This window comes from Argopecten irradians, chromosome 1, assembly GCF_041381155.1.
Source record: "Argopecten irradians isolate NY chromosome 1, Ai_NY, whole genome shotgun sequence".
Classification (NCBI taxonomy): domain Eukaryota; kingdom Metazoa; phylum Mollusca; class Bivalvia; order Pectinida; family Pectinidae; genus Argopecten; species Argopecten irradians.
The window spans coordinates 65,057,083-65,073,946 of NC_091134.1; the positions used below are offsets into that span (position 1 = coordinate 65,057,083).

At 35.9% G+C, this 16,864-nt stretch overlaps 1 protein-coding gene and 1 pseudogene across 1 annotated transcript; both read left to right on the forward strand.

Moving 5' to 3' along the window:
- Positions 1 to 422: 422 nt before the first annotated feature.
- LOC138305544 (sialate O-acetylesterase-like) lies at positions 423 to 7,591 on the forward strand. The gene is made up of 9 exons (XM_069245821.1): positions 423 to 570; positions 1,622 to 1,956; positions 2,831 to 2,969; positions 3,971 to 4,133; positions 4,298 to 4,380; positions 5,293 to 5,423; positions 5,876 to 6,030; positions 6,375 to 6,570; positions 7,325 to 7,591. The coding sequence occupies exons 1-9, from the start codon at positions 516 to 518 to the stop codon at positions 7,553 to 7,555; spliced, it is 1,488 nt and encodes a 495-aa protein (XP_069101922.1). The 5' UTR covers positions 423 to 515; the 3' UTR covers positions 7,556 to 7,591.
- A 344-nt stretch (positions 7,592 to 7,935) lies between these two features.
- The window catches only part of LOC138308201 (sialate O-acetylesterase-like), a 52,685-nt pseudogene continuing 43,756 nt past the window's right edge, over positions 7,936 to 16,864 (forward strand).

Genomic DNA, 16,864 nt, shown 5'->3' on the forward strand with positions numbered 1-16,864 from the left:
TTTAATAGCCAAAATCTTAATTTCATTTCTCTTTGTACATGTATACATTGAAATAACTCTGACTGTCTGATCTACATGTACATATTTATTATGACGTCATAAGAATCTAAAGACAACACAATGGTCACACAGACATTTTCTATAGAACGTTCATAACAATTTAATTTCGCAAAAAACAAAAACAAAAAAACCCAGTTTTTACGGCTGTTTGATTTTACACAATTTTTCAACTAGGTAGGCAATAGTTTATACCGAGTTGGATATCTTTGCAAAATAATCTGAAACAAAGTTCTACAAAATTGGTATAAGGTGGCTCGCAGTTTTGAATTTTGTCTTCCGACAATAATTTCTGGAGATTTGCTTTTGAAATATTTGCTAAAGTGCACCGAATATTTATGATATGTGAACTTGTATATGCGATTAAAGGTCAAAGCGATAAGTGTGAATTGATAAGGGACAGGACAAACAGCGCTATACCTGATCAAGACGTTGTTAAAGAGTGCCGAGGTACGACCATGGCAGGCAGACATTGGGTGTTGTGTTGTTTAGTTTTATATAATGTTGCAGGCTGTAAGTATTCAGAAATATGGTTATTTTACTGCAAAATTCACAGTAAATCTTTCGGGAAATTATTTCTGTAAACTCCAAACTAATTCTTTATAAATGTTTCGTAGGCTTTCATAACATCTAAAAACATATTTTCGAATATTAACTCACATCTATTTTCCAGGGTAAGACCATCGACATTTTGATTTAAAACTAGGAAATGAAGCTTTCTTTTTTATTTGCAAGTATTGTTTGAGAATGGGTCAATTCTGACTGATTACTCGGTATCCTAAGATACCACCATTTTAAAGTACTACATTTGGCATAGACACTATTGACGTAGGCTTATGTAATACGTTAACTATTAACAGAAAATGTTATGTTCTTGTACTGAAAATAGCGTTAATGCTAAACAAATGTCGAGCTAAAGAAATAAAGGCAAAATGTGAAGTGGCAATATGATTATGTGAGACCTATCGATTTCATATATATTACTGATCTATTTTTGTTTTATTTCCGTGACCATGTTTTCCGTCATCGTGGAAATATCGTCCCTATATATCACTAGCTATATACAATACGTCTACAACTGATTTTTTTCTACTGCTGATGAATGATATTGAATTGGGTGGAATAACTTTCTTGTCCCATCTTATAGACATATGTTTGTAAGGATTTCTTGTTACCCGGAACATACATTCGCTTCTTGACACATATGATAATATTATAACACACTATTGTCAAGTATTGAACCGCTATGAAATGATGCACAAAGAGAATTGAAATGTCCGAGTGTAGGCTTCATTAGCTAATATTTCGGGAACAAACATGGAGACATGGTTTACAGTTTATTCCAATATGGTGGGCAGCCAGCAACAACATCAATAGGCATGCGCAATACCCATACAATTTTAGTCGTACTAAATTCCACCATGACTATATGTAATAACAATTACCGCCTGGATGATGACTTTGCAATCATGTAAAGTATTCCAAATCTACAAACATTACAAGAATAAATGAAAGTGTATACAATAATGTTAAACTTTAGACCACTGTTGACTTACTTAACCAGACGGCAGTTCAACATTAAAATTTGCTTCCTACTTCGGCGACCACATGGTTTTACAGCAAGGTGCTCAGGGTGCTGTAGTATGGGGCACGGCCTCCCGCCTCGGGGATAAGGTTCAGTTGTACCTGAACGGACATAAGATTGGGGATGAAGTTGAAACATTTAATTCCTCCGGAGTTGTAACGTGGATGGGGAAGGTGACCGTTACAGGCTCTAACTATGGTCCGTATAACATCATGGCCAAGTCCAGTGAAGGGACGATAACTCTCCATGACGTCATGTTTGGTGATGTGTGGCTGTGTTCTGGACAAAGCAATATGGAATACAATATGGGCGGGGTAAGTATAAGGCATCGCTTACAGGTTTTATGTAAGCCTCATACGGTCACAATGGTTCGTTTTTTTCCATTTTAAAAGCGAAAGACGTAGTACACATGTTTTTGTGTGACAGTTACTGACAACTACTTGACATTAGGCTTTCTACCGTACTGACATCGAACCCCTTAACAATCTACTATATGCTGCACATACTCTAAACGTTAACAAGAGATCCCAGAGGGATCTTGGCGCCACCAAATAACGATCTAGGTCTGACATGGAAAGATGGATCTTTTCTCTGCTTTTCAAACTTTTACTACAAACTACATATAAAAGTTGAGAAAGATCATTTCATTATTTTCTGAGATATATTACAGTAACAAACTTCAATTATCAAAATCCAAGATGGCTACCTGTCGGCCATCTTCTTCATCGCTCGGTCTGAAAATACAATATGCACACCTAGGGCCCTAGTAGAATCTACATATGAAATTTGGGAATGATTCCTTCAGTACGTTCTGAGAAATAGCGATAATAAACTTTAATTATCTAAATCCAAGATGGTGGCCGGTCGGCCATCTTGTTGACCGATCGGTTCCAAAAGGCATTATGCACAACTAGGGCCCAAGGAGAACCTGCATATGAAGTTTGAGACAGATCCCTTCAGTACGTTCTGAGAAATAGCGATTACAAGAATTGTTAACGGTTTAACGGACGGACGGACGGACCACGGACGAAAAGCGATTTGAATAGCCCACCATCTGATGATGGTGGGCTAAAAATGGACTTTTGAGACATTTTGTTCTTATCTGCTTGAGTTTTAATGCCGTTATGCAAAGAAAAGTATTTCAGAATGTTTGTATTGGTTTTGCAAAATTTGCATTTATTTATATAGCTTACCAATTATTCCGCGGAGTACACAGAAGCTTCCAACTACAGCAATATCCGCATATTTAATACCATGCATGCCCAGTCCAATGTTGAACTGAGCGACTTATCTGCTGCTCCTAGAATTCCGTGGTCGATTCCACCTGGTAAGCATAAACCTGATATAATTCACAAAAAAATAGACATAGTTGTATTCTTTATTTTTTGTCAGTCATTGATAAACATCATTTCATTTCATTTTCCAAAGAAGTACAAACTTACCTTGCCTATTATTTCAACTAAGAGATAAAAAGGCGGTGTTCTAGCTAATTATAAAAAAAACTGCCCACAGCCCAATTTTGCACAAAGTGCTACTAGTTCTCCCTCTAAAATAAACATTCTAGATATTGTTACTGCATATTTCATTTTAATGGATCGTATAGTTTATATATGTTTAAAATTTTTAACGGAAACTATTTTACAAAAAGGTAACATTTGTGGGTAAAAGCAAAACATTGCTATATGTCATCTCTTTTCACCCTGCTAAAATGTGTGTCCACAATTTTATGTTGCTTTAAAAAAAATCTCTGAACATTTTCTGTCTATGTCTAAATTAATTTCAAAATTATAACCCAGGAAACAGTTTTTGGGTGACTTGAATATATCGATACCAGGCAGCGACGGAGCATTTCCTTATTATAATTAATAATTATGTCCAGCTGTCCATTTCCAAATTAAGATTCCATTGTCTGATTTAAATGAAAAATTGTAGAGAGTAATAATTTGGGAAGCTAAATAACATGGTATCACTTTCGAAAATATTAGTTTCCATGGTGACGGAATTTAGATGGTGTCAGATTTAATTAAAAATTACCCAACTGGGATTATGAAGTATACTGAATAACATGGAAGAACTTTCAAATGCTTGACTTCCATGTTTGGGTTAAAATTTAGATAAAAGTGAAAATTGGTACATATGGGTTATGAAGTATGGCGAATAAGATATTAAGATAATAACATTTTAAATACTTTTTGCCCTGGTAACGCAATTAAGGCACCTGATTGGTCAACATAAAGTAGTTTTTGTGATCTTGTAATTCTGTTTCGATGTTAAATCTTGAAAATGTCTACTGAAAACTCATTACCCTGTGAAATGAATCATTTTAAGGTCATTTGGGTGGATTTTCGGCAATTTGTTATTTGTTCGGGAAACGACTATCAGCACAATTCAAATATCCAATCGGATTAATCGAGTCAAATTGGGGAGGAACTAGAATCGAATGGTGGTCCTCGGCAACAGCACTAAGCAAGTGTCCAGTCCATGGTAAGAGGTAGGTTCATTACAGTAATTTTAGTGAGGTTTGTTGGATACAGTTATCTATTGGTATTTAAGATCATTAGAAAAGGACATTAGTAATATTGTGTGATATGTAGTTAATGATCTGCCATTTAAATAAACGAACATAAAATACCATGAGAATGTTTTGATATTCAGGGCCATCCACAACTCGGATCTATGGAACGCTATGATGTTTCCTCTGACTAGAGCTACTATATATGGCGCCATTTGGTATCAAGGTATCATTATAAGACACCTCTTATCGCCGAAGTTTTTTATCACAATAGAATAATACATTGAAATATTTGGTAACGAGTGTAAATAGGGGCACTGTGAAAATTATATTCGTCCGAACCTGCATGTTCACAGACTTTTCAGTAAGATAGTCAATAATGAGGATAATGCTGATGTCAACAACTCATAATTACACTCAAGTCATTTCTTGTTACACGCGGAGTAAGACAGGGTGACCCTTTGTCTCCATATCTTTTTATTATGTGCATTATTAAGTGCAGCAATAAAATTCGATCCTGATGTAAAGAGAATTATATTGAATAATTCTGAATATATCATTAATCAATATGGAGATGACTCAACATTGATGCTTTATGATGATGCGAGATCCTTAGCAAAATCATAATATTTGGTCGACATCTATGGAGAATGTTCTGGTCTGAAAACAAATTTTGATACGATATAGACTGGATGGATTGGGGTGAAACGGGGCTGCGGGGAGGAAATCCAAACAGAGCATAATTTTCATGGAAACATCGAGGGAAATTCAAACTATTAGAGATTAAATATTATTAATCAAAATATGAGATTTACGAAGATGATTTTACGGAAAAATTTAAATTAGTTGAAACTCCTCAACTGGTAATTTAGAAACTTATCTATTATTAGGAGAGTGGCTGTTGTCAAGACTTTAGTATTTCCCATTATTGTACAAATATTAACTGTAATCCCTAGCCCACATGTTAAGACCCTTAAAAATTCCAAGTGTTATTGTTTTCATATACTGAATTACAATACACATTTAGTGTATCAAATTATTATTTTTCTGTATGTATAACATATTCGTTTTTAGAAGACAGAATGGTTCCATTGTAATATGTTTAATGCTGACGTTCAGTGACCTTGTGTGGTTGTAGGCGAGTCTAATGCCGGGCTTTATGATTTGTACACCTGTCAGTTTCCGGCTATGATCGACGACTGGAGACGGACATTCAGTACCAACTCATTACATACAACATCACAAGAATTTCCGTTCGGATTTGTTCAGGTGTTTAGCTATCATATATATATCATTTATAAATTGTGTTTGTATCAAGCATTTCCACTGGTTAAAAAATACTTCATCAGATCTAAGAGAAAGAACCAATGACTTTGCCATATGTACTGCCGCTTCAGATTGACTGCTACAACGAGGTAATGATTTCACAGAAAAGTCCCCGAATGCATTTGCAATTTTTGTAGTGATTATCCATAGTAAATTGAATTTTAAAGATTAAGTTGAACAAACTTACTATGATATTGAGCTATAAGAAACCATTTTGAATATACTTTGATCTTAAACTGCTTCGCGGTTTATTTAAAGTACACTCTTATTTTTGTGTTATATTCCCACAACCGTAACATAAAAAGAAATGGAATCAAACCATATCCCTTTCATTCCATTTCCTGTAGTTATATTCTGTATTTTTAAAGTAAACGAAATCAAATTAAATTTTCTAGCTAGCTCCATTCAGAGATGGTGCTGATAGCATGAACTTCCCTTCCCTACGATGGGCCCAGACAGCTGGGTACGGAACAGTACCGAACGTTAAGATGCCGAATACATTTATGTCTGTGGCTTTGGACCTGCCAGATTTTAAGTCACCTTATGGCAGGTAAAATGTCGGTTTTACAACAGTTAGATTTGTACGGGTTTATTTTAACAAACATCAAACCATAAAAACATAATTAAACTATCTTTGTCCTTCACTAACATTTATTATGTGATATAAAGTAGATTAACATACCAGGAGATAATAAAGCATATCTATGGTAGTAATTCACTAATGCATGTCAAAACACACAAGACATTGTTAACTTTTAACAACCATTTTTATGAACTCCAGGATATGATTTTAAGCGTAATAAAGTGCTTCGCTGCTCCTCAAATTATCGCAAACGTTAAAGTCTATAAAGCATTATACACTTCCTATTTATTCAAAACTCCTTACGATTCCAGCATACATCCACGTTTTAAGCATGATGTAGCGGCCCGTCTGGCCCTGTCAGCTCTCGGCGTGGCCTACCATCAGTCCGGGTTGGAGTTCCAGGGTCCGTTCCCATCACAGTACCGTTTGACTGGACACTTGCTGACCATTGAATATGACCAGGGACGAGTTCCTATCAGTGTGAATACTAATACCAGTAACTTTGAGGTAAAACGTTAAAGGTTGATTCCAAAAAATAAATATGACAACTCTAAAATATGTTTACATTTTTACGAACTCGGGATAAAGACAACACGAGGCACATTTTACAGTTTACAGTTTGGTTTTGGGTTGATGTTTTGGTTTTTTTTGTGGGGTTAACATCCATTAATGTTTTAAATTTTGCTTGCAATGTCTTACATTTTAAGAACACTCTTTGAGATTCTGATTTTTTTTTATCATTTTCTTCAAAATTATCTTCCCTTGGTCTCAATGGACAACTAGGTCATGCATATTGAATACCTTTTATTTGTTGATACAGTAAGATGTACAAGTTTCATGAAGTTACGCATACCCCATGACTGTACTACTGCACAGTGTAGAATCAGGACTCATCATTTGTTGGAACATGTGTCTTACTGAGTAGGACTTATCTCCCTTTTTCCGTTAAGATCTGTGTTTATATTTAGACAGAATTAAGAGACAGTTTAGAAATGTTCATACTAGATATGTATACTAAAGTATGTAGTTTAATATGAAAGATTTTCGCAGACAACCAATCTGGTTACATTACGAGAAAGGTTATACGTGAATAGAAATATGAATAAAGCACAGTGGCTATATCTAGCGATAAAAAAACAAAAACTAGACTATTTGAATTCCCCATGATTTAGGATAAGAATAATGGGCTTTATTAATTGGTTCACAGTGTATGTGTCAAATCTTATTTCGATTTTATTGTAGATGTTGTCAATACTTTCAGGTTTGCTGTTCAGCAACAAAGTGTGATAGAAACGTCGGAAATTGGAAACCAGCACCGATGACAGCACACCATATATCGACGGTTACCTTGGACACGAGTCAGTGTGGTCAGGTGGCGGTGTCGGCGGTGCGATATGCCTGGCAAGAAAGTCCATGCGAGTTCAAGCATTGCGCTGTTTACGGCCGTGACACGGAACTTCCGGGACCGCCTTTCTATCACAGTTTTCATTAGATTGTACCATATAATAGTAAACAAGAACAAACAGGTTTTTTTATTGTTGTGTCATTTCGTAGTATAATACATTATGTATATGAGAGAGCTTCATATAAAGTCTAAGTTTTAAACATACCATATCTTCCAGACCATTACAGTCTATACACAATGCTTTGTGATTTTGCACGTATATGATGTTCTATAACTTACAATGGTAACACACAGGTAAACAATACTCATACGCTACAAACAAATGCTGAACAATAACAACAATCCGAAAATCACAGTTTGGGATAAGAAATGAAATGTGTTTATCACAACATCATTAAATCCTGTAAATTTTGTAATTTTCTTTTGTATTTAAAATTAAATGCGATTTCAACCGAAAGACACTGAAAATGGACTTTCTAGCGTTCAGCCTGTTTTCGTATCTTGCTTGTAACACATGACAAAGATATTCGACCATCAATGAACGTGGATGTGTGACATGCCGTATGGTGTATATCACTTCTGACTTTGGACAGTGTCGGGTCAGTATTCATATCGTCAGCTGGCATGGAGACGTTATATGAATTATGAGCTGCCGAATATTCACTGTGATCTAATCATCAACAAAATTTTGTTTGTAAGCATTATTTTGAAAGAGAAAAAGGCCAAACAGTTCTATTCTGACATTCCAAAAACATTGCGGTATAGTTCAATTTATGATGCTATTATTTTAAACAATTTAGTGAGGCGACAATCGTAGTGTTAATAAAAGATCGTAGCAAGTCTTGACGCTTTTTTCATTGTCTCTGTATCATAGCGAAATAGGTATACTGAATATATGTTTGGTGTATTCATCAATTTATAACAAGCATTATCAAATGAATTGCCTTTAAACAATTTTCTTTCAATTTGATTTATTCTGTTTTTCAAAAAAAAAAAAAAAAAAAAAAAAAAAAGAAAGAAAGAAAGAAAAAAGAAAGAAAAAAAAGGATATAAAATTCTTCGTCTTTTGTTCTTGTCTTCTTCGCGTTCATATTAGTGCACAAAACAACTAAGATAAGCCAGTTCAAATCAAGGTGATAGGTCTAGATAAGTATAGATAATGGTGAGGCATTTTCTAAAAAGTACACAGATATTGCCGCCAGTAGTAAAGGTATCACCATGGCGGCTTGGATCTATTGGTCGTTGTGTTGTCTAATCCTGTATGATTAAATCTTATCCTCTAAACTAGTTTTCTTATGTCGCCTCGACAATGCTTCATTTTGGCATTCGATGAACGTATACAACATATAAAAGCTTTATTTTCATTATTTTCATCTTTAAGAAATCGCTGTCTGAATATAGAAACGTTTTGCTCTGTATTTGATTCGCATGTTAACAGTATACTAAGTTATGCGTCTGAAATATGGGGGTTCCATAAAGCCCCGGATGTAGAAAGTGTCCATTTAAAATAGATATTAAAGGTAAGGAAATCTACATGTAATTATCTAATATACTGTGAGTTAGGAAGGTTACCTCTAATTGTATGTAGAATATTAAAAGTGTTTACATATTGGCTGAAATTAAAGTAAACGGATAGTTTGATATTGAAAACATGCTATGATGAATGTGTGAGTCAAATTGATGTTTGGATAAGAAATGTAAAAAACGAGTTAGCAGTCCTAGGACTTAATTACATGTTTGAATCTTCATTATCTTTTCATGTTGCGTTTAAAATATTAGAACAGAGACTAATTGATACTTCAAAACAAAACATATTATCAAATGTAACCACGTCCCCTAAAGGATTTTTATACCAACACCTTATAGATAGTCATTGTATACAATTTTATTTGTGCAAACCTATCGAAAATAAATACAAACAAATGTTAACCAAGTTTAGGATTTCTGCTCATAAATTAAATATAGAAATAGGGAGGCATCAAAATGTGATAAGAAGAAACAGAATTTGTAACAAATGTAATTTAAGGGATATAGAAGATGAGTTTCACTTTATTTTAATTTGTCCATTTTATATTGATCTCAGGCGCCGATTAATTAAACAATATTATCACAGGAAATATTTTGGCACGGAAGAACAATACAGATAAAATCAAATAAATGTTTCTTTTTCGGTTAGCGAGAATGATGCGTTTTAAAAAACAGAATCCCAATTTTTTTTGAAGCACACTTGAGCGGGTTTTCGGCTGTATGTTGGTTGTTTAGAAAACGTCTGTCATTACCATTCAAGTATCCTATCGGACTGATTGAGTCAGACTGGGGAGGAACTATAATCAAATGGTGGTCCTCAACTACTTCACTAAGAAAATGCCCTACACACGTAAAAAGGCTAGTTGGCACATGCGTTTTTTATCGCCTGTTATAATTATTTTTTGTTTTGAAGATTTCCAGGAAAACCGAATAGGTCGTGATTATTTTACTAAAGTGTAATTAATAGCACAAAAACGCTAAAATTACACATGCGATTTGTAGAATGATGGATTAATACCCGGGTATCTAACCGGGCTTCATCTTGTATAACCGTTCGTAAGCGATGAAAATATATATCATCGTAATGATATTGATTACTTAATCAATTACATAGCAATCAAAGGATATAGTTCATTCAAGCCATGAAATCACAAACATGTTGTACGATCACCCAGCTTTACCATAGGACTTCCATTGATGTTCAGGGCCATCCATAACTCGGACTTGTGAAATGCTATGATGCATCCTCTCACCAGAACAACAATATATGGAGCCATTTGGTATCAAGGTAATGTATATTGGTTGCTTTGTTTTATGTCAACTGTGGCTATATTATGTCAATGGATGTCTAATAATACACCGACAACAACACAAACTGTTGAAGACGCCCAGACATCCGATTTATATACACGCGCACAAAACAATCTTTGTGTGTTGCTTTTGTAATAGGAGTGTAGTCACGTTCGTCTGTCGCTACGAATACTAGTGTCACTACTGTGTACGTTGCACCCAGGTTCAATGTCGTTCAACCCGGGGTTCCGTAGAGATATAGAGTGGTCAGAGAGTAAACAACACAGAACTGTGGTACAGGGTATTTTATTGCACCCGCAGATGCTTAAATATCAACAATCAACATAAAAAGTGTAAAGTTAACAACGACAAGGTATACACATGGACATAGAAGGACCTTACCGCTGGTTTAAACTTACGGAACTATATACTACACAACTACTAGCCTAATTTATAAAGGGACACACACACCCCAACCCCACAGACAACAATAAAGAGACAGACACGAGAGAAGGAGAGCAGAGAGTGAGCCTACCAGCTGGTCAGTGCTAATGTAGACTGAAGTTACACGGACTACAGCGGGTTGATATAGCGATTACACAATGGGACAAATTTAGCCAATAAGATACCTTGTTACAAACTGAACGAAAGTAAAGGAAGCAACCAAATTGAGATACCCAGATGACAACAGGAAACCAGCGGTAATAAACAATACTGCAATATAACATCAGCAATTAAACATTACAAACCAAGATGACATAATATCATTTATTATTTATATCATACAAACCCACTTTCACGCACGACCAGCCGGTCATACAATTTACAAATATCAATCCTTTCACCCTTTTACTCCCGGCTACATGTTTTCGTAAGTAATTTGTTTGGCTAATCAATGCTAAAACATCTAATTTATAGTATAATGTTAAAAGCAAAATTACTCTGTTGTATAAATGGCTGAAGCGCTGATATGTATAGTGAGTTTAATTCATCATAGGTGAAGCTAATTTTGGAGCCTCTGCTTTGTACAGCTGTCAGTTCCTAGCTATGATTACATTGTAACGATTGGAGAGAAACGTTCAGCACCAACTCCCTTCATACGACGTCACGGGAATTTCCATTCGGATTTGTTCAGGTTTATAACTTCTTCATATATCACACATGTAAAAAAATGTTCGAAAAATGTATCGGACTTTTTTTTTATTATTTTATCAAATCTCATTTCACTTTTTTCGAAACGCAATTAATCGGTGCTAAAGTAATATATGTAAAAACAGCCTTCCACAATTTCCTCTCTTCTACGTCTAGAATATAACTTCGAATCACTCGATTTGTAGCCCTACTGCTGCTGGAATGCTACCTGTATGATTTATGATCAGAGATATTTTCTGTGAATTGTGCAAATCGAGTTGATTTGTGATCAATAGACGTTAGCTGGATTTATAGAGTGATATCATTTTAATGTTTCAGCTAGCACCATTCAGAGCTGGTGAAGAAAATAAAAACTTCCCGTCCTTGCGATAGGCACAAACAGTCAATTATGGACACGTACCAAACGCTAAGATGCCGAATACATTTGTGTCTGTCGCTGTCGACTTACCAGACTTTAATTCACCATATGGCAGGTAACTTCCTTCTAAGTCATTGCACTTTATTTATTGATTTAACTTCATAGAAAATGTTTTCCTTAAGTCGCTGTTTTAAACTGTAGTCTTAATTCGTTCAACAATTGACTTCTCTGGCTTTTACTGTCACATCTAAAAATGTTTTTGTCATTGATATTTGTTTTCATTCTTAATCAAGTACTACTTATGTGTTTAACGAATACGACAGTCATAATAAGGTAAAAACGGTATTTAGTTAGTATATCAATAATTCGAAATAATAGGCCAAAATAAATTCAAAGTAAAATCAAAATCATGTCTATGGAATATATATTCAGCCACTATACGGCTTTCTTCAGTCCAAAATAACAATATGACAGTGAATTATGAAATATTAAAATGATATTTACCAAATTAAGATTTAGCAGGTTTTCAAGACAAATCTTATCTAGCAGTAATCCTAAATGTTTACTCAATTCACTTAGGATAATCCATTATTAGGTACCAATAATGAGATCATTTGAATGGAAATTAGAAACTGATTAGACTGATACATTACGCTGTTCTACAAAGGATTCAAGCGATTATTGAAATAATAAACTAACCACATTACTTTATATATGTAAAACTATTGTCTATTCAAAATACATGTTTCTGTACGATAGCATACATCCACGTTTTAAGCATGATGTAGCGGCCCGTATGGCCCTGTCAGCTCTCGGCGTGGCCTACCATCAGTCCGAGTTGGAGTTCCAGGGTCCGTTCCCATCACAGTACAGTTTGACTGGACACTCGCTGACCATTGAATATGACCAGGGACGAGTTCCTTTCAGAGTGAATATTAACGCCAGTAATTTTGAGGTAAAACTTTTTTTTATATTTTTTTTTTTATTTTCCAAACAACGTTTTTAACAAAGACTACATTTGCCACATACATATATATACACATTACTTCCATTTCCTTCCATTCTGGCATTTTTCTCTCATACACATTATTATTGTTTACATTGTTTTTTTATTATTATGTATGAAAAAGGGGCAGGGAGTAAGAAAAAAAACAGATGGGGAGAGGGTAGAGGGGGATAAAGGTATGAAGAGGGATGGTATATAAACTAACAAATAAACAATTAACATAAGAGATAGAAAAAGGGGGGGGGGGGGGCAGAGAATGGATATCACTTCACAGATCTATGATTCCGAGTTCCGTTTAAGGAAATTTTCTATCATTTTGGATAAAATCATTCTATATGCCTAAGACATATGAGAAATGTTGCCAGTTGTCTATTTTCATGGGTTGCTAGTGATGAATCCACTTTAATTCAGTTTTCGATCAACTCCTATTTCCCAGTTCCGTTTAAGTAAAACGGAACTCGGAACCAGTTCCGAGTTCCGTTTAAGGAAATTTTCTATCTATTAAGATAAAATCATTCTATATGCCTAAGACATATGAGAAATGTTGCCTGTTGTCTTTTTTCATGGGTTACTAGTGATGAATCCACTTTAATTCAGTTTTCGATCAACTCCTATTTCCCAGTTCCGTTTAAGTAAAACGGAACTCGGAACCAGTTCCGAGTTCCGTTTAAGGAAATTTTCTATCTATTTAGATAAAATCATTCTATATGCCTAAGACATATGAGAAATGTTGCCTGTTGTCTTTTTTCATGGGTTACTAGTGATGAATCCACTTTAATTCAGTTTTCGATCAACTCCTATTTCCCAGTTCCGTTTAAGTAAAACGGAACTCGGAACCAGTTCCGAGTTCCGTTTAAGGAAATTTTCTATCTATTTAGATAAAATCATTCTATATGCCTAAGACATATGAGAAATGTAGCCAGTTGTCTTTTTTCATGGGTTACTAGTGATGAATCCACTTTAATTCATTTTTCGATTAACTCCTATTTCCCAGTTCCGTTTAAGTAAAACAGAACTCGGAACCAGTTTAAGGAAATTCTCTATCATTTTAAATAAAAGTTGTCAATGTGCTTTGGGCATATTAGAAATGTTGCCTGTTGGCTTTTTTAATGGATTAATATTGGTAAATCCTCTTTAATTTAGTTTTCGATAAACTCCCATTTCCCAGTTCCGTTTAAGTAAAACGGAACTCGGAACCAGTTCCGAGTTCCGTTTAAGGAAATTTTCTATCTATTTAGATGAAATCATTCTATATGCCTAAGACATATGAGCAATGTTGCCTGTTGTCTTTTTTCATGGGTTACTAGTGATGAATCCACTTTAATTCAGTTTTCGATCAACTCCTATTTCCCAGTTCCGTTTAAGTAAAACGGAACTCGGAACCAGTTCCGAGTTCCGTTTAAGGAAATTTTCTATCTATTTATATGAAATCATTCTATATGCCTAAGACATATGAGCAATGTTGCCTGTTGTCTTTTTTCATGGGTTACTAGTGATGAATCCACTTTAATTCAGTTTTCGATCAACTCTCATTTCCGAGTTCCGTTTAAGGAAATTTTCTATCTATTTAGATAAAATCATTCTATATGTCTGAGACATATGAGCAATGTTGCCTGTTGTCTTTTTTCATGGTTTACTAGTGATGAATCCACTTTAATTTATTTTTCGATCAACTCTCATTTCCGAGTTCCGTTTAAGTAAAACGGAACTCTGAACCAGTTCCGAGTTACGTTTAAGGATTTTGTTTTTTAAAATAAAATTTTAAAAATTCAGTTTATGTAATTTGAACATATTACAAATGTTCTCTGTTGTGTTTTTTCATGGATAATTTGTGATAAAGCTAGTTTAAATACGTTTTCAAATAACATCTATTTCCGTTTATGTAAAACGGAACTCGGTACCAGTTCCGAGTTCCGTTTAAGGAAATTCAGTCAATGTACTTTGGACATATTAGAAATGTTGTGTGTTGGCTTTTTAATGGATTAATATTGGTAAATCCTCTTTAATTCAGTTTTCGATCGACTTCCATTTTCGAGTTCCGTTTAAGTAAAACGGAACTCGAGTTATGTTTAAGGAAATTTTCTATCATTTTAGATAAAAGTAGTCAATGTGCTTGGGACATAATAGAAATGTTGCCTGTTCCGAGTTACGTTGAAGAATTTTTTAATGAATAGACTACGAACCAGACCTGAGTTCCGTTTAGGCCGATGCTGGCGTAGAGATTGCTGTTAAAGACTGAATATCCTGATGCGTATAATCGTATCGCAATACGGGTGCCTTTTAGTAACCAGGTTGTCCGTCTGCCTGCCGATCGATCTGTCCGTCTGTATGGTTGTCTGTCCGCCTGTCCGTCCGGCTGTCTCGCTTTTTGTTACCACTATTTATCAAAAGACAAGGAACTGTTTCAAATTTCAATTGTAGGTTACCCCGGCGCCCATGTTTTTATACTGCATTTTGGGACCAATTGGTCAACATGATGGCCGATAAGCATATATTTTGGATTTTGATAGTTGGAAATTGTTACCTTTATATCTTAGAAAATACCAACTGGATCGGTCTCAAATTTTATAGGTAGATTTCCCTTAGGATCTTGTTTTACATATGACATTTTTGGATAGATCTATTAAAACAATGGCTCTGAAGGACATTAGTTGTCGATGGGCCATAAAACTCATTCAAGCAAATTCATTAAGATGGCCAAGAGGCAGTCATCTTGTATTTTGATATTTACAGTTTAAAAAAAGAAAAGATCTCTTTTTCCATTGTCAGAAATATATACTATTTTGGTAGGCGCCGATAATTCTCCGGGACCTTTTGTACTCTACTGTCATCAATCTTTTTCGAGTGATAGCTTCAATTGTATATTCCATTTTCTAATCGTAATGTAGATTGAGCGGGGCCTTTTCTGATATGTCAGTGTTTTAGTTTTTTTCAAGAATCGTCTTCTGCCCGTCTGTGGATAGTGTCTAGCTCATGTGTTGTCGTCTCCACCACAGCCAGCTGGACGACTTCTTTGCTGTTCTTGACAGTCGGTCCACTGCTGCTTTTCTGTCTCTGCCCTTCACACCCAGTGCTGCAAACATGCTTCATGTGGAATGTGCAGGTAATCCTCTGCATCCTATCTCCACCCTAGGGCCCCGATGTCTCCTACAAATTCTTCATACTTCCCCTTCTTTCGCTCAAATGCCTCCTCACATCTTTCTTCCCATGGAACTGTCAATTCCACAGTGACCATTTTCTTTACCTGCGTTGACCATATGAGGATATCTGGACGCAGATTGGTCTGGATGATTTCGGGGGATACCAGTCTTCTGTCTAGATCGACCCTCATCTCCCAGTTCTGTGCACCGTCAAGGGTACCCCCCCCCCCGGTGAACAGTTGAAGAAGTGTGTCCTCCCTCCCCGCCTCGTACAAAGTTGATGAATGTACAACCCTTAACAGGCTTCCGCTTCTTAATCCTCTCCCTCTCTAGGATGTCAGCCAGTTCATTTAGCACCTTGTCATGGCGCCATCTGTAGCGTCCTTGCGTAAGGGCGACATTGTATCCTGATAGTACAAGCGAAAGGTTCCCTGGTCGGTTGCACAATGGACAGTCTGGAGTCTCAGTCAAGCCCCACCTATGAAGGTTAGTAGGCGAGGGAAGCAGGTCGTAAACTGACCTCAGCAGGAACTGGATTCGGCAAGGTTCCATAAGCCAGATGTCCGACCAAGACAGTCTTCTGTCTTTAGTTCCCCACCTCGTCCATGCTCCCTGGGCTCCCAATATCCACCACTTTGGCCTTCCTGATTTCCTCCTCCATTTTCCTGATGTTGTCCTGTACCATCTTCCTCTTGCCGGCTTTTTCTGATGTCCCCCAGCGCTGCACATGACTTGTACCCAGTCCCTGGCATCATACGGACGTTGTACCAACGATACCTTGATGTCTCAGGCGGCTCTCAGCTGCCTCTACTGCGTTGCTTGCAGACCATTTTCCTCCCCGTTCTCGTCTCTATGCCCGCGAATATGATGTTATCGTCTTTTGAGTGCCTCACAGTCATCACCTGTGTTGCCTTAATCACATT

Bases quoted from the DNA above. Each gene is read 5' to 3' on its own strand.
- LOC138305544 (XM_069245821.1), top strand. From the start codon at position 516: ATGGCAGGCAGACATTGGGTGTTGTGTTGTTTAGTTTTATATAATGTT. The intron at 1,957-2,830 runs GTAAGTATAAGG...TTATTTATATAG, and splicing joins TGGAATACAATATGGGCGGG to CTTACCAATTATTCCGCGGA. The intron at 2,970-3,970 runs GTAAGCATAAAC...AATCATTTTAAG, and splicing joins TCCGTGGTCGATTCCACCTG to GTCATTTGGGTGGATTTTCG.